The sequence below is a fragment of the Canis lupus genome, chromosome 26, assembly GCF_048164855.1.
Source record: "Canis lupus baileyi chromosome 26, mCanLup2.hap1, whole genome shotgun sequence".
Classification (NCBI taxonomy): Eukaryota; Metazoa; Chordata; class Mammalia; order Carnivora; family Canidae; genus Canis; species Canis lupus.
Window position 1 is genome coordinate 21,385,974 of NC_132863.1, and position 25,643 is coordinate 21,411,616.

Sequence of the window (25,643 nt, forward strand, 5' to 3'; positions counted from 1 at the left end):
GAGCCCAGATCACAACCCCAGCCCTGGGACCCTCCCCCTCTCCGTCCTCTCCATTTTTTCCCAATTGCCCCTACCTCATGCAGTATGGAAACCCTTCACCTGCTGACACTTTGCAAATGTCTATCTCCCCCTCCCCACTATCCTTGTCTCTCCCCCAAGCTCCAGACTCCACAGCTACAGTGGCCTCTTGCTTTACCTCCTCCACTCCCCATACCACCCTCCTCTCCCGCCACCCTGACCCTCCTACCCCGCTCCCAGCCACCTGCGAGTACTTACAAATCAGATCTTATCACACCTCTGCCCTCAGCCTATTGATGCATTGCATACAATTGTAATCCAACCTCTTTACCACAGCCCATGAGACAAGGCCTTGTGGTTTCTGCCATGACCATTTGTCCCCCTCCCCCTGCTCCTGTTTGATGACCTGCTGTCAACCAGCTGCACCCAGCTCACACCCACCTTGCATGCTGAGTCCTTCTCTGCAGCTCTTTTCTCCAAGATGGGCCCGTGGCTTCCCTTCATTCAGGTCTCAGTTCACATGCATCTCCCTCCACCACCACCCCCCCCCCCGAGGTTTTCCCATGCAGTCTTTCATATCAGTTAACCCTCCCTGAAATGATGGTGCATACTTGTTCTTTTATTTTTAGGCTCCCTTCTAGAACATAGCTTCCTGAGAATGGAGGGTGGAGACCAAGTGAGCAAGTGCTCACTGCTCACTTGCTCAGCGGCTTGCTGGCTCCTGGCATGTAATTGGTGCTCTATAAAGAGCTGTTGTGGGAATGAGAAAACTCATAATGAAATGAAATCATTTAGCAAACATGTGTCAGGTGCTGTGCTAGGTACTGAAGACTCAGACATGGAGCAAGTGGACAGTGGTTCCTGTCCTCAAGGAGATGGATCACCGTCTTGGGAGACACACATTTTTGGAGGAGCAGCAGGGTGACAGGAGTGGCTTGTCTAGGCTGAATCTAAGCCTCATCTGAGAAGATGAGGTAGGGGGAATGGTGATGGATCCTTGCAAGACGGGGTTGGATTTTAGGGATCACTGTTGTCTCTTTTCTGAGGAACTAGGTTCTGTCTCTCTGACTCTTCAGCCCATTAGGCCAGGGCTCGGGTCCACACTCATGATGCATTATTCTCTTGGGGCCTTCCATCCATAAGACATTGTACTTGCAAATTGTTTGAGATCCACTTCCTGCTGTCACTGGAATCAAGAAGATTGGTGTGGCTCCCCTCGCACAGCCTTGCCCAATGGGCACAAGGTCCAGCTTGGCTGAGCCTTGTGGTTACCTTGGCACTCCTCAGGCAACCCCAGAGAGGATTCTAATCTCCCACTTCTCCTCAAGACATCCAGCTTCAGCTGCCCTTCATAGGCAGATTGCCCACGGTTATACCCCTTAGAGCCCCAGCCTGGTGTTGCCAGTCCCTTCCTTTCTTGCAGGTGGCATGATTGAAGACTAAGGGAAGAACAGGGCCCTTGGGGACAAAGTCACTTCCTCCAGGAAGCCTTCTATGCTTTCTCATTAGCAGTGCCTCCTCCTTTTCCTTACCCCCAGAGCACACATCCTTTCTTGTTTGTTTATCCAAACATTCGTTCATCCAACCAACAAACATTCATTGAGCACCTACCATGCCTCCGGCACTTATTCACAGTGGTAAACAAAAACATGGGCACTGCCCTCACAGAGCTTACAGTTTAATAAAGGAAATTATGCAACTAATTGCAAGTTATAAAATAAATTAGATCGGTGAAAAGTGCTATGCTAGAGAAGTACCCAAATTTGTGTGTGTGTGTGTGTGTGGGGGGGGGTTGAACATCAGGGTAAAGATGGCTTTCCTAAGGAAGGAATGTTTCACCCAAGACAGTACTGTCCAAAATGGCAACCACTGGCTACATGTGGCTACTGAGCATTTGAAATGTGGCCAGTGCCACAAAGGAAGTGAATTAAAAAAAATATATACATATTTATAAAATGTATTTAAAAAAATATATATATACACACACACACACATATTTTAAAATTGAAGTAAACATATGGTATTATATGAGTTTTGGGTGTGCAATATAATGATTCAGCAATACTATACATTACTCATTGCTCATAATGATAAGTGTACTCCTAATCCCCATCACCTATCTCACTCATCCTCCCACCCATTCTCCCCTTGGGAACTATCAGTTTGCTTTCTATATTCAAGAGTCTGGAGTTTTGTTTGCTTGTCTCTTTTTTTCTTAGTTTGTTCATTTGCTTTGTTTCTTAAATTCCACATATGCATGAAATCATATGGTATTTGCCTTTCTCTTTCAGACTTACTTCACTTACCATTATACTGTCTAGCTCTATCCATGTTGTTGCAAACGGCCAGATTTCCTCTTCTTTTAGGGGTGAGTAATATTCCATTGTGTGTGTATATATATAATATCTTCTCTATCTATGGGTGGATATTTAGGTTATATCTCTATCTTGGCTATTGTAAATATTGCAATAATATAGGGATACATATATCTTTTCAAATTACTGTTTTCATTTTCTTTGGATAAATACCCAGTAGTGGAATTACTGGATCATAGGGTTCTATTTTCAATTTTTTGACGGACCTCCATATTGTTTTCCACAGTGGCTGCACTAATATGCATTCCCACCAACAGTGCACGAGGGTTCCTTTTCCTTCCCATCCTCAGCAACACTTATTGTTTCTTATCTTTTTGATTCTGGTCATTCTGACAGGTGTGAAGTGATACCTCATTGTGATTTTGATTTGCAGTTCCCTGATGGTGAGTGATGCTGAGCATGTGTCTGTTGGCCAACTGCATGTCTTCTTTGGAAAAATGTTTATTCAGGTCTTCTGCCCATTTTAAAATCAGGTTGGAGAGGTTTTTTTGGTGTTGAGTTGTAGAAGTTATTTATATATTTGAATAATAATCCCTTATTGGGTACACCTTTTGCAAATAACTTCTCCCGTTTGGTAGGTTGGCTTGTCGTTTTGTTGATGGTTTCCTTTCCTGTGCAAAAACCTTTTATTTTGATGTAGCCACAAGAGTTTATTTTTTCTTCTGTTTTCCTTGCCCCAGGAAACATATCGAAAAAAATGTTAGTAAGGCCAATGTCCGAGATATTATTGATCTGTGTTTTCTTTAAGAAGTTTTGTGATTTCAGGTGTCATATTTAGATCTTTAATACATTTGGAGGTTTTATTGTGTATAGGATGAGAAAGCAGTCCAGTTTCATTCTTTTGCATGGGGCAAAATGCAGGTGGAGGAACTGAATTTTTAATTGCATCTAATTCTAATTAATTGAAATTTAAATTTAAAAACTGAAGTGGTTTCTTTATTAAACACAACTTTATTTTTTGGTAAGACTACATTTCATTTTGTTGAAATTTTCAGAGACTAAAGAAAAAAGTGTAAACATCACAGTATTTTTATAGCGTTTACTTTTTGAAATGATAGGATTTCAGATGTTGAGTTAAAATATAGTAGTTAAAATTAATTTCATGTTTCTTTTTACTTTTTCAGCATGGATACTAGAAATCTAAAGCTCCCTGTGGCTCTCACTGTCTTTCCACTGAGAGAGCTGTGATAAGAGCAGAAAGGTGAGTAGGAGGAGTTAACAGGTGGAAGAAGCCTAAGAGGTATTGGGACTGGGTCGCACTTCTCAGGATGGAAGCTCACATTTATTTAGCTTTTATCTTATGCTCAGGACTTCAGACATTATATACACAAGACTCAGTCACAGATAAATATCACTAGCCTCTTGCTACATGTTAGGAAACTGAAGCTCGGGTTTGACCAAGGTCCTGTGACTGGTGCAACTACTTCATTGAGCTGCTGAACTTGGCAGGGGTCCTGGCCTACACTAGTTTTATTTATTCTCTGAGCCCTGCTTCCAGCCTAGCTCTGTCACATTTCTTCTGCTTGCCTCTCCATCTCTTAGGCAAAGCCCACATTTCTGGACACTTGCCGGAAGATGCTCTAGGAGAGTTGAAAGAATGGGTGGCCACAGATGAATCATTTCATCAAACTCTTATGAAAAAGCTCTTCTGTGTTAGGCCCTGTCTAAAGCCTAGCCCCATCAAAGCTGTTTCCAGATGCCAACAATACATCCAGCACAGGGCCAACACTACTCCTTCCCTCCCCACCACCAGCGCAGCCCCCAAATCTCTGCTGTGAGATCTGGAAGGGTTGGAGGCAAAGTGGTCCTTTTGTTCCTCATCCAGTCCCTAATCGGGTCCCAGATGTGAGTCCTTCTGAGGGCCCTGTGGGAGTGCACGTTCGTGTGGGCATGCATGTGTGTGTATGTGTGTAGGGAATGCACGTGCATGTGGGTGTGGGGAGTGCATGTGCATGTGGGCATGCGCATGTGTGGGCATGCATGTGTGTGTGGAATGGGGGTGCCCACAGCACAGCTGTCTCTCCTGCCCGGTCTGATCCAGCTCTGCAGCTCTGCCCTCAGAGTCCATGCTTCAATCTCTTGTTTCTGGGACCCTTGTGAGCAGGCTGCTGACAGGACACTCTGAGCTTAGCCATCCTCCTTCCTGGGGGCTCTCTGAGGACCTGGCTCCCAGCCAGTCCACAGGGGGGAAGTGCGGGCTGTACCTCCACTGCCCCATATCTTTTCACTTCCTTTTTCTCCTTTTAGTGTAGGAAGCCCACTGGTGGTTGGCCTCAGGAGAAACCTGGAGGAGGAAAAGCTTACTTCTCCTTCCTGCAGGCACCCCATCCCTAGGAGCTATATTTGGGGGGATGCCATGCCTGGCTGAGGTGACAAAGGGAGAGATTCCAAGGCAGTCTCCCCAAGGCTAACCACTCTCTCCACAGCTGGGTAGGTGAAACAGACAGCATGGGGGCAGTGAGATGGCTGGGGGCCCAGCCAGTTTTTGCCACTTTTTATTAGCCCTGAGAAGGTACCTGGTCCCATTTATTATTATTGAGTCCCTACCATGTGCCCAGCACATTGCTAGAGGCTGGTGACAGCAATGAAGGAAAGACAGCAATCCTCACTGCCAATCATTGTTCGTTGGGAAAAGGGATCAAGAACGAATAAGTATACATGTCAGAGCTAGCCATTGGGAAGCCAAATCTAGTAGCATAAGGGGGTGGGGAGTGGCCAAGGGGAGAGACCAGGGTCTTGGTAGCTGTATTTAACATTTGGCTTCCCCCAACTCAGAGCCTGCTAGATCATTCTGGGCACCAGGAGAAGCCCCACCACACTGCGCCAGCCTAGTGAAACTGGGTTTCCGTCTGTGCCCTTTCCTTGGTTTTATTTGGTTGCATATGTCCCAGCTCACTTTATCCAACCCATTCTGTAGACCCAGGAGGCATAGTGGGCTGGGCAGAGCAGGCCATTAGTCACATTTGTTCAGTGTCGAGGACGCTCCGCACATCCCAGGGAGCTCTGTGGCTCTAAACTCAGGGTGGAGTCCGGCCTCCTCCCACTGCCGCTCATGCGGCTTCAGGGATAGTCAGCACCCAGGCTAAAAGTAGCAGACATCTCCCTGGCTACAGGCCCCAGGCTTGGGAGTTTGGGCTTAGAAAGGAGGCCTGGGCCACAGAGACCACTTCTCTCTCTGTGGCTCAAGCCACTGCTCCAGACTCTGAGTGGGCATGTGTCCAGGAAGTGTGTGACTGGTCCTCAACTGTTGGGAGACCAAGCAGTAGCTTCCAGGCTCATTCAGAGTCATCCAGGGTTGGTGCCCAGCACGGACCTGGGACACTGAGCCTCCTCACCATGGCCACTACACGTGGGCAGGCCCTGGGCACCCTGCTGCCCACCCTTCTGCTGGGACTCACAGGTAAGTCCTGGGTGCTGCCCAAAGACACCCTCAGAGCTGGCAGGGAGGCCCTGGGGAATCCCTAAACGCAGCTGTCTTGTGTTGCAGGGGTCTGGGCCCTAGAGGACTTAGCTTAGCCCTTTGCCTACGACAAGGTGTTTGTTTGTATCCTTTCCTCACTGTAGACATGGTAGGAAATGAAGGTGGTGGGAGGTTGGGGGTCAGGAGGACACGAGGGCTAGAGACTGAGGAAGCACAGGGAGAGAAAAAGAGTCCACCTCCCACCCGGGCTCCCTGATGTCAGCTCTGGTCTGAGTGGCTAGCAGACCTAGGTCAGAGAGGGCAAGAGGGCCAGAGAGACAGAGTTAGAGGGCCCTCGAGTGTTGGTATCTCTGGCGTTGCGGGAAGAGTACAGGACTCTCAATCAGATAGATCTGCCTGACATTCCTTCTTAGCCCGCAGCAGGCTGGATGATCCTGTACAGGTCACTAAACCTCGTTGTCTCTGTCTCCTTTTCTGGGATGAATTCCCCCATCTTCCACGGGGAGGAAGATGGTTTGTAGATGTGCAGCTTCATTCTAAGACTTCTGATCAGTTTCTTGGGTGTTCAGAGTGCCTGGAGGGGGAAGAGAATCTAGTTCTGCAGTTGTCCTGGGATGACACTAGGATGCAGATGCTAGGCTAGAAGAGGATGGGCAATACTGCCTCAGGTAGAGAGAGCTCCCCATCCCTGGAGGTGAGCAAGCAGAGGGTAGATGCCAATGAGATGTGCACATTGAAGGACCTGATTAGGAGGGCCAAACGTCTCTGCCCCAGGTGGCTTTCGACTTCACACTGATGTCCAAGAGGGAAATCTCAAGTCCTCACCACCTCTCTCCCCAAAACCAGAACCATCCACCTGATGTCCAAGAGAAAAGCCTGGGAGACATTTCCCCATAATCCACGGTGTCCCCCATAGTGGAGGACAGACCTTTTCAGTCACCAAGTCCTGCTGGCTGTATCTGTCACATGGGTCTCGGGTCCCCCCATTACCCACCACCCTGATCCAGGCAGGCCTGTGCTGCCTCCTTACTGGTGTCCCTACTCCCATCCTGCCATCCTCCCTTCCATCCTCCACACAGCAACCAGTTTCCTTCTAAACCATGTCTATGAGGCCACCTGCCCTTGCGTTCACAATCTCCAATGGCTTCCCGTCACACTCAGAATAGAGTCAGAGGCATCACCCTGTACCACAGGCTCTTCCCCATGTGGACCTCTCAGTTCATGATGCTTGGTTCTCTCAGCCTCTCAAGCCCACCAAGCTCTTCCTTCCAAGGTATTCTTCCAAGGCTGTTCCCACTTTCTAGAACATTCTTCCTTTGCCCTTTCTCATGGCTGCCTCCTATCCATCCCTCAGGTTCAGCTCGAAATGTCACCTTCTTCAGGAAGCCTTCTACATTCTCTTCTAGAATAAGCCTTCTGGCACTTTTTTTACCTTGCACTTCACATTTCCCTGAAGCTGAGCCCCAGTTTTAATGACATATTTGCTTGTTTACTTGTAATCTTCCGTTTTATGCTCCCCATGGCTGGAACGAGACACAGTGCGTAGTTAAGCCCACAAGGCCTGACGTGCCATGGGCAGCCCTCAAGGGCCATTGAGTGTCGTATGCATCCTGTTCTGTGTGGTCACAAGCTCTCTTTCATAGCTGGGCAGCCCTTCATCTCTCTGATGGGCCCATCTCAGAGGACAACCCCAGGAAATCCGGTGCCTTTCAACTGTACTGCTGGCCCCTTTAGCTCCTGGGACTTCAATGTCACCTGGAAGAAGGGCAGAGACGAGCATCCAGCCTCAGCTCAGTACCTGGTGATTAATGACAAAGGCAACTATTCTATCACCAGTAAGGTGTGGGTGACACTGGCCCACCAAGATATCTTATTGGGGATCACCTGTGAAGTCACCTACACGGCGCTGAAAGAGCCTCTGCGAAAGACCATGAATCTCTCCCAAGTGCTCCAAGGTGGGGGTGCAGTAGGTGGCGGCGCGGGGTCACGACCTGAGCAGAAGGCAAATGCTCAACCACTGAGCCACCCAGGCGTCCCTTAAAAAATATCTTATTTGTTCAACCAGTAGTGAATGTCTACCGTGTGCCAGGCATTATTGTAGGTGCTGGGGATACAGCAATAAAGTTAAATCCCTGTCCTTGTGGGCATCATATTTTACTCATTTGTAAAATTACATTTCATGAGGTGAACTATTTCAAACATACAAAAACTGATATACCAGACACCCTACCCATTTTTAAAAAATTTTTTTATTTTTTATTTTTTATTTTTTTTTTTTATGATAGACACACAGTGAGAGAGAGAGAGGCAGAGACACAGGCAGAGGGAGAAGCAGGCTCCACGCACTGGGAGCCCGACGTGGGACTCGATCCCGGGTCTCCAGGATCGCGCCCTGGGCCAAAGGCAGGCGCTAAACCACTGCGCCACCCAGGGATCCCCCCTACCCATTTTTAATGAACAGTAACATTTCACTTTATTTGCCTTACATTGAGGATACAAGAAAATATTATTTCTTAAAAAAAAAAGTAGGGATCCCTGGGTGGCGCAGCGGTTTGGCGCCTGCCTTTGGCCCAGGGCGCGATCCTGGAGACTCGGGATCGAATCCCACGTCGGGCTCCCGGTGCATGGAGCCTGCTTCTCCCTCTGCCTGTGTCTCTGCCTCTCTCTCTCTATCTGTGTGTGACTATCATAAATAAATAAAAATTAAAAAAAAAAAAAAAGTAACCGAGGAGAGAGTGGGAGGTCTTGTGGTGGGTTCCTGGGAGAAGGAACAGGCTGGGCAGGCAGGGGTAATTTCAACAGATGTTTCTGTTTGTCTAGTTGTCCCCACCCTGAAGATCAGCACCAAGACCTCTAGGACGCACATCCACGTGCATCAGAGAGTGAATCTCACTTGCCACGTGAGCCACTTCTACCCCTCCCCCCTACGTCTCATCTGGATGGAGAACAGACACAAGGTCCAGGAGGTGGAGTCCCCACAGGTCACGAGAAACCCAGATGGGACCTACTCTCTGGAGCACACATGGCAGGCAGAGGCCACGCTGAATGGGAGTGAGTTTGCTTGCTGGGTGGTCCAGGATGAGCAGCCCCCAGTCCAAGCCAATATCACCCTGCATGCCCAGGCGCCCAGGTTGGGAAAAGGTGGGTTCCATCTCTTGCTGGCTCTGCAGGTGGCGTGGCTAGGTGGTGTCAGGCATGAACACTCCCACCTACCCTCGGACTAGGGTGCAGGCAGTAGTAGGTCCAGGACTCAGGGAAGCATCGGATGAAGGTGAAGGAAGGGAGGATGCCTTGGGCTGGTGACAAAACTCTTAGTCATTCACCCTAAACTCCACACCCTCTTCTTCCCCCACACTCCCACCAAGAAGGAGCAGGACTTTCCTTTTCCAATACTAGGCACTTCTCAGGTAGGAATTTCTCTGCCTTAATGCTTGACTGCAGGAAACGGCAGAGACTGTGGACTGCTGGGTGCCAAGATCTCTTCCAAGAAGGCCTTTCTTTCTTTTCTTTCTTTCTTTCTTTTTCTTTCTTTCTTTCTTTCTTTCTTTCTTTCTTTCTTTCTTTCTTTCTTTCTTTCTTTCTTTCTCTTTCTTTCTTTCTTTCTTTCTTTCTCTCTCTCTCTCTCTCTTTCTTTCTTTCTTTCTTTCTTGATTTATTATTGAAGTTTTTTGTGGTTTTTGTTTGTTTTTTGGAAGGCTTTTAATCAAGACTGGTTCAGCTGAAAGTTTCTGGGAGTCAATTTTAAAGAGAGGCCAGAATTCTTCACTCCCTTAGCTGGGAAACAGAATGGATGCTGGAGCAAGACTCTCCTCTCTACTATCCAGTGTTCTCTGTCTCTCTGTCCTTTCTCTTTCCTCCTACCATCTCCTCCTCTTCCTCTTTCTACCCTCCCCCCTCCCTGTCCTAACCCCCTCCCCCCTCCCCATCCTAACCCCCTCCCCCCTCCCCGTCCTAACCCCCTCCCCCCTCCCCGTCCTAACCCCCTCCACCCTCCCCGTCCTAACCCCCTCCCTCCACCCCATCCTAACCCCCTCCCTCCATCCCATCCTAAACCCCTCCCCCCTCCCCTTCCTAACCCCCTCCCCCTCCCCATCCTACCCCCCTCCCTCCCTCCTCCCCACCTCCTGTCCTTTGTGGCCGCGGATGCCTTTGTCCACTAGGGGGAGCTGCCTGCTAGCAGTTCCTCCCGAGAAGCGCACGCGGCGGGACCAACCTTGGGGCTGCCTCCTTCAGCTCGGGAGAAGGAATGACTGGCCCGGCGGGCCGACCCACAGCCTCCAGGGCCGGGGCAAGCGGGGAAGCGGGGAGGCGGCTGCCGCGTGCGCGGGTCTCGGCCCCCGCTGCTGCCCGCGAAGGTGGGGTGCTGGGGGGCGTGGCTGGCCAGACCGCGGTGTGCGCCCCCGCGTCCCCGCGTCCCCGCGGGCCGGCCTGCTCCCAGGCGAGGGGAGACGTCCCACGCCCCGTTCAGTTTCTCCGGGTCCTTTTCGGTTGTTGCCCGGCACGAATAAGAGAAACGTTCGCCCAGTGGGACACGCAGATCTGGGTGGGAACGTCCAAACTGGTCTTTGCTCTTGGGAGGCCAGCGTCAGTTCTTCCTTTCTTTTTTTTTTTTTTAATAATAAATTTATTTTTTATTGGTGTTCAATTTGCCGACATACAGAATAACGCCCAGTGCTCATCCCGTCAAGGGCCCCCCTCGGTATTTCTTTCTGACTCCCTTCTCCACTGGCTCACTCCAGCTTCGGCCTGGCCGTCTCTCCTCCTGCCTTTTCCAGGGTTGGGGCCCCCTTTCTGTTATGTGTGAGAGGACCTTGGGACCCGCGCAGCTTCAGCATCCCCACCTCGGGCCTCCGTTGACGTGTTGGCTGACACCTGTAGGGCGCTGACCCTGTCCCCCAGGCCCTCCATGGCTTGGCTGGCACATGACAGGACGGGCAGCAGAGGAGCGAGATCTCAGCCGTCTGAGCTGGGGTCATACCCGTCGATATGCTCTTTCCTATTTTTCTCCGCCTCCTGCCTGAGAATAAGGGCCTCAGCGTGATCTCACTGCTCCTCTCAAATCTCAGTCTCACATGCTCTGTTTCTGGTATTTCCTTCTCCCTGAATGCCCCCCGCCCCCCACGACCAGGCACATGGTTTGGTCCCCACAGTGGCACTTAGCCCCGGGGCCCTCCTGCTATGGGGCTCTGTTTGCTTACACCTCTCCTCAGTGATGGGACTCTCACTCCTCTGAAGCAGATTCTGGATCTTGTGTTTGGAGGTGGCCAGACTCTGGAGCTAAGCTGATCGGTGTTCCACCACAGAGCTGCCACCAGCCATCTGTGTCCTGGGTTCAGTTCCTCATCTGTGCCCTGACAGCTGTGGCACCTGCCTCGCGGGACCTGCCAGGGATTCCTTTCCTTGGCCCCTGCTTGGCAACTGAACAATGAGGCTCACAAAGGGTGCTGTGTCACGACTGCTTGCAGTCTCCAGGGTGCCCAACCCAAAGCCTGCTGCAAGAAGTAAAATATTGAAGTTCACTGTTCATGATGGTACCAATAGTAGGAAAGTAAAGGCCTGTAACAGAAAGAGCCCATGACATGAAGTCACAAGCCTTGATTTGGAATATGGATGCTGTTTGCTGTGAGGCCCGTGGGCAAGTCACTAACCCTCTCTGAGCCTTTTCTTTCTCTAACATTAGAAATAAACAACAATTTCTCAGATGGTTCTTGTGAGTATAGGATGATGATAGGATCATTTATGGAATGATCACTATGTGATCACTATATTCTACTCTAGTTACTTTACTTAATTTACCGGCTAAAAATTAAGAATGCTCCCCAGTTTGCAGATGGGGAAGCTGAGTCTTAGAGAGCCAAGTTGCCCAGGCTAAGCCAGTGGAGGGGCCAGGAATGCAAACCTGGGTTGGATGTGACCTCATAGCCTATGCTCCTAACCTATTCTCTGTACCACCTGCTTTTATATGATCTGGGCCTTGAGCATGGAGCTGCTATACTCTTTCTGGGGATGGAAGACAGACCTGAGGCCTGTGACCTGTGACCACAGATCTGTGACCACAGACACAGACCCCGGGGCCAGACTGCCTGGCTAAGAACCCTGGCTCTGTCACTGGCTGGCTGAGGACCATGGAGAGGTTACCTAGCCTGTCTGGGCCTTATTTAGTTTCTTCACCTGTAAAATGGAGATAGTAACAGTCCCTACTCCTAGGGTTGCAGGGAGAACCTGGTGAGTTAGCCGAGCTGGAAAGCAAGAATTCAGCGATGTGGGTGTTTGCTGGGAGGTGTGGGTGGGAGTCAGCCCCATACCCGCTGCTGTGCTCCAGGCATCTGGGCACCTCTGTGCCTCTCACGGGAGGGGTCTCTCCCTGCAGGCCAGAGCACCCACTCTTACTCCCTGCAAGGCCCCCTCCAGCGATCAGAGCCCGGCACGAACATCCAGCTGACCTACATGTCCTCCGGATTCCCCTCACGTCACGTTACTGTGACCTGGCTTAAGAAGAACCACAAGCTCCCCAAGTGGCAGACCCATGTCCACCTCAGCAGAGACACGTACAATGTGACCAGCAGAGTGCTCGTCCCGCTGCAGGCTGATGACGTGCTCTCCTTTGTCCAGTGCCATGTCAATCACAAGTCCACACTACTCTTCCAGAAAACCATCAGCCTGGACCAGTACCTCCGTGGTAAGAATATTCTCTCGGCTCAGGTGGGTCAGTGCAGAGTTGGGCTGTGCATGTCTCTGCCTCCATTTCCTCCTCTGAAAATGGTACAGCCCTCACTTGGTTGTGGCAAGGATTCAGTGATATAATACCTGTTAAGTACATAACACAGGCCTTGCTTATATGAATCACTCAGAGTGGCACTTCTCTGGACTCAGTTTCCTCATCTGTAAAATGGAGAAGAGTATCTTTCAGGAACTTCATATTTTTATTATTATTGTTTTATATGGAGTGGACATAAAAGTCTTTTTTTCATCTGATTTTTGTTGTTGATTTTCCTGGCCTGAACCAGTGCTTGGCAGGTCTATAAATTCAGTGAGGTTGTGTGTATCATGCTTAGAAGGAATTATAGCTCTCATCCCATTGTTTATGACAACTCTAAAGCCCAGAGAAGGCAAGTGAGTGGTCCAAGGTTGCACAGCAGAAAATAATTCCTTAAATGTGTGTAGGACTTTTAAGTGTACAAAATATTTTCCTCAATATTTTTGCTATTATCATGGCAATAAAGACATCATTTTATATGAATAAAAATATTGTTATTAACACTTCAAATGAGCATAGCACACAGTCATTAAGGCACATTCGTGTGGGTTCACTTATTAAGTTTGTGTCACTGCCCTATACTGTTTGTGCTCACTATATTGGTGACTTACACAAGCAAATTGAGGTTCAAAGAAGTAAAGTCTGCCCCAGGTTGTAAAGCTGGTGAGTGAGAGACCTTTCATATGAATTCAGGCTTCTAGCTGCTTTTTACCATCTGTGGGATCGCCTGCTTAGTTACTTAGGCTCTCCCACTCCTATCTTTGAGTGTAAAGCAGGAAAATGATCATTCAGGGGGGTCCTCCTTATCTGAGTATTTATTATATAATTTCCTTGAAGCTGAACACATATATAGAAAAGCAAAAATCATAGAAAATACAAATATTCACAAATGAATAATTACTTATAAAATTAGCCCCCCCTCAAACCTCTGGCTGCTTAACACTGGCTGCATCTCTGTTAGGTTTCCCATCAGGGAAATGCCATTGTGGGCATCTTTATCTGGGCTCCCCTGAAAACAGAGCCTCAAAACAGGTCTGGGTGCAGGCATTTGGGAAATGATCCACAGAGGCACAGGTTGGGACAAGGGATGGGGAGCATCAGACAGGGACAATGGGACACCCAAGAGAGGGTGAGTTATTGAATGGGTGCCCCTGTGGACAACTGAGGCTCAACAGCACTGGGACCCTCTCAGGACCTGCGTAGACTGTTCCTCAGGATTGTCCCTGGGTGGGGTAAGGAAGTTGGGATGTGCTTGCATGGTTTGGGTTTGGGTGTCATTTCATGGTCATGGAGAAAGCCCAAGACGGAGAATCTGGGAAGTGTTGTGGGAGTTGCAGGAGGTATGAGGCACCTCCCAGCTTGGCTGCCCTGAGATAGGGCAGCAAGGTGTAGGTGGTGTGGAGCTCAGAGACCCTCTGTTGGAGATCAGCATTGCTTTGATTGAAGTGTGGCAAACAAGAGACCACACTGTGCAGAAAGAATCTGCATTCCTTGCAAAGTGAAATCAGAGTTCTTGCAAAAGTTGTATTTCAAGAAGTTGATGCCAATGATGTGGGGAAACTGCTGGGATCACAGGCAAAGCCTCTGAGTGCTTCAAGATGGAAAAAGAAGAAAAAGATCCATGATGCTCATGATTCCATTGGCACTTCAAAAGAGGACACTTTGAAAGAGGCCCCTGTGAAAATTGGTAGAACATTCAAATGCTTTCACGTAATTTTTCAATTACTTTTAATGATGGTGCTGTGAATGTGATATCTGTAGATACTATATGGATTTGTTGGTACTGTAGTATAAGGTTTTGGGAAAAAGTATATTTACCTTCTTACACTCCCAACACCTGTTCCTTCTAAGAGTTGGTGCACAGGTGTGCTTATATTTTACATTTAATGAAAACAAATTAAATAAAATTAGTTTTATCACTGAAATGTTTTTCAAGATGAAATTTCAACCAACTCTTCCTTGACAAATTCTATGAAATTGTGGCCCATTTTGTATAGATTCCTTATAGTGGCTTTTTGTTGTTGCTTTCTGATACCAAGTACCCTTCCGTGTTTAGCTCATTTGATTCTGTGAGGATTAGAGGAGATATCATATGCACTGCTGTTCTGTGTGTGGAAGCAGTGATCATCTCCTGTGTCTGGGTCTCTGTCTTCCTAATACTGCTGGGGGACCACACAGCCAGGAGAACTCACTGGCAGCTAGAATTGGCATTTGGGCCTCTCCCTCCTTTGACTTCCACAGTCCATAACACTTGCTTGGGGGTACCTTACCTTGGCCTATCCTTCCTGGACATCACCCCAGTTACTAGGCCTGATTCCTTCTCCGGCTCCACTTCTTTGCTTGGGAATCATCCCTGCAAAGGGGAAATGCTGAGTACAGATAGAGACCTCCTGGGGTGTTTACCTGCCTTGGCTGTCCATCCATTAAATAACTCTGACAGAATTTTATAGAGCTAGCTGGGTTGATTATGGAAAAAGGATATTTGGGGGTTAGATGCTCCTTGTTCTTTGTTTTGCACTACCTAAGGAGTTACTCTCTCTACCCTAGACCAAGGGGTGAAATCTATCTTAACTAGATCTGTAAGACATGATCTGACCTTGGGCTATTGCATAATTTAAGAATTCCAGAGACAAAAAAAAAAAAAAAGAATTCCAGAGACAGAGGGAAAGTGACTCACACAAGCTCTTGCATTTGGCTGTGGTTTCACTGTGGGGACCACAACCTGGATCTCCTTGCCCTTGGTTTAGGTTACACTCTACCATGCTTTTGTGTTCATATGAATTCTACTGAAATATATAACATTTAATAGAATTTAAAAATCTTCCAGATTTTCTTCATTATGATTACATTCTACTGCACAGCTAAAAATCAGTTGAAAGGAATTCTAGAAGTCATAGAATGTAATTTCAGAAGACAAGAATCACAAATGCATATAGTCTTAAAGTTGGGGTGTTAGATCAGCATCATGGTAAAACATACTGTGTCTTGCTCCCTTGTGACCTTGGGAAAGTTACTAAACCTCTCCAAACCCTATGTAAACCCTTCTCCTTCCTTTTTTTAAAATTTTTAAAAAGATTTTTAATTTATTTATGTATTCATAGAGACACAGAGAGAGAGAGAGTGTCAGAGACACAAGCAGGCTCCATGCAGAGAGCCCGATCCAAGGTCTCCAGGATCAGGACCTGGGCTGCAGGCGGCGCTAAACTGCTGCGCCACTGGGGCTGCCCCCCTTCTCCTTCCTATGCAAAATCTCAGTATCTTGGATTCATAACCATGTAGAATCTGTGAATCTTCAAATCTTAGAATTATCAAGTCACAGAGTAAGGCAACTAACTTGTAGGTTATTAAGTTCTTTTTTTAAAAAAAGATTTTATTTATTCATGAGAGAGAGAGAGAAGAGACACACAGGCGAGAGAGAGCAGGCTCTATGCAGGGAGCCCGATGTGGGACTCGATCCTGGGTCTTCAAGATCAGGCCCCAGGCTGAAGGCGGCGCTAAACCGCTGAGCCACCAGGGCTGCCCCTTTTTTAAGTTCTTTTTTTTTTAAGATGTTATTTATTTATTCATGAGAGAGAGAGAGAGAGGTTTTTAAGATTTTCTTTATTTATTCGAGAGAGAGAGAGAGGAACTTGTAGGTTATTAAATGGAATTTAATACTTATCTTTGCATATTTCATAGCCAAAGTGGGGGAAAAAACAGAGAGATTTTGATGACTTTCCTCAATCTCATCATTCTTTCATCCATGCATTCCTCTATCCACCTATGCATCAAGCATGCATTCACTCAATGCACACTCTCATTCAGACATCATTTACTCATGCATGCACCTGTTAACAGATACCTGAATCCTCCTCTGGGGCAAGCCCTGAGCAGATTACCCATGTTAGGAGCCCCCAGACTCTCACAGTGGATTTCCTATAGTAATTGTCTGCTTTATCTGGGCTGTGTCAGTTTCTCCTACAGTGACAGTGTCTCAGTCTTCACCCTCCTTGGGCTTGGTGGCTATTACCTGCCACGTGCAGAGATTCTACCCACAGAGTGTACATCTCACCTGGATAGACAACTGTCATATGTTCAAGGGAGCTGAGCAACTCACATCCAAGCGGAATGGTGATGGAACCTACACCATGGAAAGCTTGTATTTGGTGAATGTGTCCAGGCAGGAGTCTGAGCGGGTGCTCACCTGTAAGGTGCAACATGAGGCACAGCCTCCCATCCAGGCCAAGCTCATATTGTCCACAGCAGCCCATGGCACATACAAGCCCATTGGAAGCTCAAGTAAGCTCACCTCTACTGCTTTGAGCTACTGGGTCACCTTGTCTCCTGAGTGGAGTGAGGTATTTAAACTCACGGAGCCCCATTTGCTGTCTCCTTCTGTCCATTGGTACTTAGGTCCAGAGATGCCTGTCATTCTCTTTGTGGCTTTCCTTCTGGGCTTCAAGGTACTGCTGGTGATGAGTTTCATAGTCACCTACATCTGCAGGCGACAGAACCTATAACAGGTGAGTTGGGGGCAGGCCTTAGTACATAGGGAGAAGGTCATGTCACCATCATGGACTGTCCAGAGGAGTCCAAGGTGAGCCCACTATTTCACACAGCACATACCAGGGGGATATAGTCTTACAAAAATGTTGGGAATGCTCTTGTTTTCTCTAAATGTTTTTGGAAATCTCAGAGGCTTCCAGCTCCCACGCATCCTGAGTTTGTACATCTTGGCTTTGAAAGTTTTTGAATGAAGTGTCTTTGAATCTGGGGTGGGGTTACAAGGTGTGGAGTTGGGATGAAGGTCAAAGCTTTGAGCTCCAAACTCCAAAGAGTCCCCCATATACTGTATATATGTCAGTTTTCATAGGACTCGTTTTTGGAATGAATAAGGAAAGTATTACTAAAACTATTAATGGAGCCCATCGAGGGACTGGGAGGCTCTAAATAGTGGCAAAGATGAACATGGGTGTGGGAGAGCTCAGAACTCATACAGAGAGGCTGGGGAGTAGGGAGTAGAGGTGTTTTTTCTGATCTTCACCCTGAGTCCAGACATGCAGAGTGCCTGCCACATAGTGCTCAAGAAGTATTTCGGGAATTAATACAAGAAAGAATGAATGAGTGAATGAATGATTGATTTCCCTAAACTATACCTGCATGCTCTACAGTACATTGCTTGATTTTATCAATTTTCCACAGCTCTATAGCTCTCTGTTATAAGAATATGATACAACTTAGGGATTCTTCATAGAATATTATGAAAGCTCTATCTGCTGTTTGGGTAATACAGTTTGCAACCAGCATTTTTCTTTCTGTTTCCATGGGCTTACATGGGAGGGAGAGTCCCTCTTGCTCCTTTGCTGTGGTCCACACAGCAACAGTGTTAGTATCCTTTGAGAGCTTTTGTAATACAAAAAAAAAAAAAAAAAAGCTTTTAATTTTTGATGAAGTTTTGCTCTTTCCATTTATACCTTTGATCTAGCTTTATTCTTCTGAGCTGTGTGTGTGTGTGTCTGTGCATTATAAATGGTAAGGATCTTGTGTTTTTTCTCCCATTGGGATAAATTATCCAGCACTCACTGATCAGCACAGCTGCTTTTGCCATATAACAAACTACTCCATAAATGTGTGGTTCTTTTTATGAGGTCTTACTGCTATGAGCTACTTCTCTATCTCTGTCAAAGCTTCCCTGCCCTATAAGTCATGGGAATGACAGGGGAATACAATCAATAGTATTGGAATAATGTGGTGATAGATGGTGATTACACTTACTTTGATGAACATTACATAATGCATAGAACTTTCAAATTACTATGTTGTACATATAAAACTAATACAGCACTGTATGAAACTTTAATAATAAAAATTTTAAAAATATCTTAAAAATAAAATTTCCTGTGGCATCTAGAAAATGAAGAAATAGACCCACACACAATATTTATCTGGCCAAGTGATTTTTGACAGAGGTGCCAAAGCAATTCAGTGTGGAAAGGATCTTTTCAACAAATGATGATGAAACAATAGATATTCATATGTTTTTTTAAAAAAGAAAAACCTTAAAAATTTTTTTATTGGAGTTCAATTTGCCAACATATACCATAACACCCAGTGCTCATCCCGCCAAGTGCCCCCCTCAGTGCCCATCACCCAGTCACCCCAACCCCCCGCCCACCTCCCCTTCACCATCCCTTGTTCGTTTCCCAGAGTTAGGTGTCTCACATGCTTTGTCACCCTCACTGATATTTTCACTCATTTTCTCTCCTTTCCCTTTATTCCCTTTCATTAATTTTTATATTCCCCAAATGAATGAGAACATATAATGTTTGTCCTTCTCTGATTGACTTATTTCACTCAGCATAATACCCTCCAGGTCCATCCACATCGAAGCAAATAATGGGTATTTGTCGTTTCTAATGGCTGAGTAACATTCCATTATATACATAGACCACAGCTTCTGTATCCATTCATCTTTCGATGGACACTGAGGCTCCTCCCACAGTTTGGCTATTGTGGACATTGCTGCTATGAACATTGGGGTGCAGGTGTCCCAGCGTTTCACTGCATCTGTATCTTTGGGGTAAATCCCCAGCAGTGCAATTGCTGGGTCGTAGGGCAGGTCTATTTTTAACTCTTTGAGGAACCTCCACACAGTTTTCCAGAGTGGCTGCACCAGTTCACATTCCCACCAACAGTGTAAGAGGGTTCCCTTTTCTCCGCATCCTCTCCAACATTTGTGGTTTCCTGCCTTGTTAATTTTCCCCATTCTCACTGGTGTGAGGTGGTATCTCATTGTGGTTTTGATTTATATTTCCCTGATGTCCAGTGATGCGGAGCATTTTCTTATGTGCGTGTTGGCCATGTCTATGTCTTCCTCTGTGAGATTTCTGTTCATGTCTTTTGCCCATTACATGATTGGATTGTTTGTTTCTTTGCTGTTGAGTTTAATAAGTTCTTTATAGATCTTGGATACTAGCCCTTTATCTGATAGGTCATTTGCAAATATCTTCTCCCATTCTGTAGGTTGTCTTTTAGTTTTGTTGACTGTTTCTTTTGCTGTGCAGAAGCTTCTTATATTGACGAAGTCCCAATAATTCATTTTTGCTTTTGTTTCTCTCACCTTCATGGATGTATCTTGCAAGAAGTTGCTGTGGCCAAGTTCAAAAAGGCTGTTGCCTGTGTTCTCCTCTAGGATTTTGATGGAATCTTATCTCACATTTAGATCTTTTATCCATTTTGAGTTTATCTTTGTGTATGGTGCAAGAGAGTGGTCTAGTTTCATTCTTCTGCATGTGGATGTCCAATATTTCCAGCACCATTTATTGAAGAGACTGTCCTTTTTCCAGTGAATAGTCTTTCCTGCTTTGTTGAATATTAGTTGACCATAAAGTTGAGGGTCCACTTCTGGATTCTTTATTCTGTTCCATTGATCTATGTGTCTGTTTTTGTGCTAGTACCACACTGTATTGATGACCACAACTTTGTAGTACAACCTGAAATCTGGTATTGTGATGCCCCCCCAGCTATGGTTTTCTTTTTAAAATATTCCTCTGGCTATTCGGGGTCTTTTCTGATTCCACACAAATCTTAAGACGATTTGTTCCAACTCTCTGAAGGAAGTCCATGGCATTTTGATAGGGATTGCATCCCTATCAAATGTGTGAATTGCCCTGGGTAGCATTGACATTTTCACAATATTAATTCTTCCAATCCATGAGCATGGAATATTTTTCCATCTCTTTGTGTCTTCCTCAATTTCTTTCACAAGTGTTCTGTAGTTTTTAGGGTATAGATCCTTTATCTCTTTGGTTAGGTTTATTCTTAGGTATCTTATGCTTTTGGGTGCAATTGTAAATGGGATTGACTCCTTAATTTCTCTTTCTTCAGTCTCATTGTTTGTGTATAGAAATGCCACTGGTTTCTGGGCATTGACTTTGTATCCTGCCACACTGCCGAATTGCTGTATGAGGTCTAGCAATCTTGGGGTGGAGTCTTTTGGGTTTTCTACGTACAGTATCATGTCATCTGCGAAGAGGGAGAGTTTGGCTTCTTCTTTGCCAATTTGATGCCTTTTATTTCTTTTTGTTGCCTGATTGCTGAGGCTAGGACTTCTAGTACTATGTTGAATAGCAGTGGTTAGACTGGACATCCCTGTCTTGTTTCTGATCTTAGGGGAAAGGCTCCCAGTGTTTCCCCATTGAGAATGATATTTGCTGTGGGCTTTTTGTAGATGGCTTTTAAGATGCTGAGGAATGTTCCCTCTATCCCTACACTCTGGGGAGTTTTGATCAGGAATGGATGCTGTATTTTGTCAAATGCTTTCTCTGCATCTATTGAGAGGATCATATGGTTCTTGTTTTTTCTCTTGTTGATGTAATCTATCACATTGCTTTACGAGTGTTGAACCAGCCTTGCATCCCGGGGATAAATCCCACTTGGTCATGGTGAATCATCTTCTTAATGGATCTTCTTAATTGGATCCTATTGGCTAGTATCTTGCTGAGAATTTTTGCATCCGTGTTCATCAGGGATATTGGTCTATAATTCTCCTTTTTGGTGGGGTCTTTGTCTGGTTTTGGAATTAAGGTGATGCTGGCCTCATAGAATGAGTTTGGAAGTACTCCATCTCTTTCTATCTTTCCAAACAGCTTTAGTAGAATAGGTATGGTTTCTTCTTTAAACGTTTGATAGAATTCCCCCTGGGAAGCCATCTGGCCCTGGACTTTTGTGTCTTGGGAGGTTTTTGATGACTGCTTCAATTTCCTCCCTGGTTATTGGCCTGTTTAGGTTTTCTATTTCTTCCTGTTCCAGTTTTGGTAGTTTGTGGTTTTCCAGAAATGCGTCCATTTCTTCTAGATTGCCTAATTTATTGGCGTATAGCTGCTCATAATAAGTCTTTAAAATTGTTTGTATATCTTTGGTATTGGTGGTGATCTCTCCTTTCTCATTCATGGTTTTATTAATTTGAGTTTTTTCTCTTTTGTTTTTAATAAGGCTAGCTAATGGTTTATCTATCTTATTAATTCTTTCAAAGAACCAACTCCTGGTTTTGTTAATATGTTCCACAGTTCTTCTTGTCTCTATTTCATTGAGTTCTGCTCGAATCTTTATTAACTCTCTTCTTCTGCTGGGTGAAGGTTTTTTTTAAAAATATAAATTTATTTTTTATTGGTGTTCTTTTTAAAAAATTTTTATTTATTTTATTTTTTAAAATTCACTTATGATAGTCACACAGAGAGAGAGAGAGGCAGAGACATAGGCAGAGGGAGAAGCAGGCTCCATGCACCGGGAGCCCGATGTGGGATTCGATCCCGGGTTTCCAGGATCGCGCCCTGGGCCAAAGGCAGGCGCTAAACGGCTGCGCCACCCAGGGATCCCCTTTTTGTTGGTGTTCAATTTGCCAATATATAGAATAATACCCAGTGCTCATTCGTCAAGTGCCCACCTCAGTGCCCGTCACCCAGTCACCCCCACCCCCCGCCCACCTCCCCTTGTACCACCCCTAGTTCGTTTCCCAGAGTTAGGAGTCTTTCATGTTCTGTCTCCCTTTCTGATATTTCTGGGTGAAGGTTTTATTTGCTGTTCCTTCTCCAGCTCCTTTAGGTGCAAAGTTAGCTTTTGTATTTGAGTTCTTTCCAGTTTTTGGATGGATGCTTGTATTGCGATGTATTTCTCCCTTGGGACTGCTTTTGCTGTATCCCAAAGATTTGGAACGGTTGTATCTTCATTCTCATTAGTTTCCATGAATCTTTTTAATTCTCCTCTAATTTCCTGGTTGACCCTTTCATCTTTTCGCAGGATGGTCTTTAACCTCCACGTGTTCTAAATCCTTCCAAACTTCTTGTGGTTTAGTTCTAGTTTCAAAGCATTATGGTCTGAAAATATGCAGAGGACGATCCCAATCTTTTGGTATCGGTTAAGACCTGATTTGTGACCCAGTATGTGGTTTAAGTTCCATGTGCACTTGAGAAGAATGTGTATTCAACTGCATTTGGATGTAAAGTTCTGTAACTATCTGTGAAATCCATCTGGTCCAGTGTATTATTTAAAGCTCTTGTTTTTTTTGGAAATGTTGTGTTTAGAATATCTATCAATTGTAGAAAGCACCGTGTTCAAGTCTCCATGTATAAGTGTATTATTATCTAAGTATGTCTTAACTTTGGTTATTAATTGATTGATATACTTGGCAGCTCCTGCATTTGGGGCATAAATATTCATGATTGTTAGGTCCTCTTGTTGGATAGATCCTTTAAGTATGATATAGTGTTCCTCTTCCTCTCTTCCTACAGTCTTTGGGATAAACTTTAATTTATCTGATATGAAGATTGCTCCCCCTGCTTTCTTTTGAGGACCATTTGAATGGTAAATCGTTCTCCAACCTTTTATTTTCAGGATGTAGGTGACCTTATGTCTAAAATGAGTCTCTTGTAGACAGCAAATAGATGGGTCTTGCTAAAAAAGAAAATATTGACCATTTCCTTATAGCATACACAAAATTTAATTGTCTTAAAAAATCACCTAATATCAGTATTACTGAACAACTTACACAAAAGTACTAAGAACAAATTAATACAAACAGATAGATCATAGACTTAAATTTAAAACCTAAAACTATGAAGCTTATAGAAGAAACCATAGATAGGGATAAAAAAAACCAAAAATAATCTTTTTGGTCTTGGGTTAGCAGGGACTTTATAGATAAGACAGGGGGAAGACAATCTATAAAGGAAAATATTGAGCCATTTGACTTCATAAAACTTTAAAACTTTTATTCTTTGAAAGATACTGTTAATAAAAAGAAAAGGAAAGTTACCGACTAGGAGAAAATGTTTGCAAAGTGAATTTAATAAGGACTTGCATTTGGGACAGAGGTGGGCAAGTGACAGCTGCCTGTTTGTCAGATTTATTATCTGTGGCTTCTTTCAGGCTGAAATCAGAGAGAAGTGATTGCAGCCCAGACTGATGGCCTATAAGCATGAAGCATTTACTGTCCGACCTTCTAACAAAAAGTTTGCCAGCGCCTGAGAGAGAATATTTAAAAAGCTGTAACAACAAAATAGCAAGAAGATAGTCGCATTTTTAACTGCATGAAAGATTTGACCGGGGGTGCCTGGGTGGCTCAGTCAGTTAAGCTTCTGCCTTCAGCTCAGGTCATGATCCTAGAATCCTGGGATCAAGCCCTCCTGTTGGATTCTCTCTCTGTGGGGAGCCTGCTTCTCCCTCGCCTTCTTCCCCACTCATGTTCTCTCTTGCTCGCTCTGCTCTCTGTCTCAAGTAAATAAATAAGTTTTTTTTAAAAAAAAGATATGACCAGAACTCTCCCAACGAACTGAAGAACATGTACAAGCAGCAATGAGAGTTTTGCTAATGCAAAATGTATTTTTTTTAACTGCTTTGTCTTAATTAGAGTAGCTTTTTAATAAGTTTCCATACCTCTTTGGGGCAAACCTTCCCACCTTGTCCTGTTGCTCAGAACTTCTATGTCTCTTCTCACCCCAGATGCATTTTAGAATCACTTTGTCAACTTTCATTAAAAACCCTTTTACAATTATGATTCAATTGCATTGACTTTGTATATTCATGTGAGCAAATTAATATCTTTTCAATGCTGATTTTTGCCACTCACAGACATGAGGTAGCTCAATTTAGGTTTTGTTTGATGACTTTTAGTTCACCAGTTTAAGAAGAATTTTGGACCCCATGACGGTCTTATGTATCCCTACTTAGAGCTATTTTTAATACTTTCTCATTTATGGAATCCTTAAAAATTAGTATTACTGTTTGCAGTGGGTTTGGGACTTCTGTATATGAATGTAAATAAGTTTTGAGCATAGAACTTATCCAAGCTTATCACACTCATACTAATGCTCATAGTGTGGACATTCTCTTATGTGTAACTCTTATAACATCAATTGACTCACCTAGATTAGTTTTTACCTTCCTTCCTTATAGTTACATACGCACATGCTTCAAGAGGTAAATAGTTCTATACAATCTACATATGAAAACTGGAGTTTCCCTACCTCCCACTATTTGCTACCTCTTAGGGGCAGCCATTTCCCACTCCTTTGATTATTTTTAACTGATTCTTCTAGATTCTATAGTCAGAACGCATAGAGCATGCTTCTATTCTTACTTCTAGACTTTTCACTCAAAGGCGTTATACAGTCACTTCCACTGTGGATGATGGGGATACAATGCTCTGTTACTCCTGACCCCACACCACATGTATGTATTTCTACCCCACCACTTTAGTATTTTAATTTTAGACAACATCATAGTCAGTGTCCACATTATAATGGCAATGACATTGTGTTTTATAGCACAATCCTTCCCCCCGCCCCAAGATTTTATTTAAGTTAAAGTTAGTTCACATGGAGTGTAGTATTAGTTTCAGGGGTAGAACTTAGTGATTCACTTGTTACATGCAACACCCAGTGCTCATTACGTCAAGTGTCTCAATCTTGTGTAACATGCCCAGCTTTGTTTGTGTCAGTCTGCTCATGTATATTTTGTATAACCACCACCGTATTCGGGGTACAGAACAATTCTATGGCCACAGAGGTTACCCTTGTGCTACCCTTTCTTAGGGACAACCAGCCCCATCACTCCAAACGTCCTGCACATGCCAATCTGTTCTCTATAACTTCAAGAATATTGTGTCAGTGGAGTCACACAGTATGTGACATTTTGATATTGATTTGATTAATGTAACATAATGCCTTTGGAAACTTACAAGCTGTGCACATGTAAATACATTATTCCTTTTTATTGCTGAATAATACATCCTCATAGGAATGCAGCACAGTTGGTTCAACCAATCACTTCTCACTGGATATTTTGCATGTTTCCAGTATTTCCCATTACAAAGAAAGCTGATCTAAACATTTATGCAGAGATTGCGTGAAGCCATGGTCTTCATTTAGCTCAGATAAATGCCTGGGAGTATGATTTCTGGGACATAGAAAACACTTCCTCTCCTGAAAGAATGGAGGAAATGATGCATTTTGTTGGAGACAGCACATACAACTTCTCTTTATTTTAAGATTTTATTTCTTTTTAAAGTAATTTCTACACCCATCTCACTAACCTG

The 25,643-nt window shown here is 44.9% G+C and overlaps 1 protein-coding gene across 5 annotated transcripts; it reads left to right on the forward strand.

The window, feature by feature from the left end:
* The first annotated feature begins 651 nt into the window (after positions 1-651).
* LOC140618211 (signal-regulatory protein beta-1-like) lies at positions 652-24,104 on the forward strand. 5 transcript variants are annotated; one of them, XM_072800330.1, is made up of 9 exons: positions 652-992; positions 2,310-2,386; positions 3,518-3,594; positions 7,458-7,769; positions 8,635-8,955; positions 12,185-12,493; positions 16,523-16,849; positions 16,964-17,073; positions 23,477-24,104. In XM_072800330.1, exons 4-8 carry the CDS (start codon positions 7,481-7,483, stop codon positions 17,068-17,070), a joined length of 1,353 nt encoding a protein of 450 aa, XP_072656431.1. In that variant the 5' UTR covers positions 652-992; positions 2,310-2,386; positions 3,518-3,594; positions 7,458-7,480; the 3' UTR covers positions 17,071-17,073; positions 23,477-24,104. The 5 variants fall into 5 exon arrangements, with proteins under 5 accessions (XP_072656431.1, XP_072656432.1, XP_072656434.1 ...); XM_072800331.1 differs by lacking the exons at positions 652-992; positions 2,310-2,386; positions 3,518-3,594 and adding an exon at positions 4,443-4,823; XM_072800328.1 differs by lacking the exons at positions 652-992; positions 2,310-2,386; positions 3,518-3,594 and adding an exon at positions 4,930-5,793.
* Positions 24,105-25,643: the final 1,539 nt, after the last annotated feature.

What these genes read in the sequence shown, in the direction of transcription:
- LOC140618211 (XM_072800328.1), top strand. Translation starts at nt 5,730, where the DNA reads ATGGCCACTACACGTGGGCAGGCCCTGGGCACCCTGCTGCCCACCCTT. An exon ending in TCTCTCCCAAGTGCTCCAAG is followed by an intron (nt 7,770 to 8,634) that starts GTGGGGGTGCAG and finishes CTGTTTGTCTAG; the next exon opens with TTGTCCCCACCCTGAAGATC. An exon ending in GGCGCCCAGGTTGGGAAAAG is followed by an intron (nt 8,956 to 12,184) that starts GTGGGTTCCATC and finishes CTCTCCCTGCAG; the next exon opens with GCCAGAGCACCCACTCTTAC.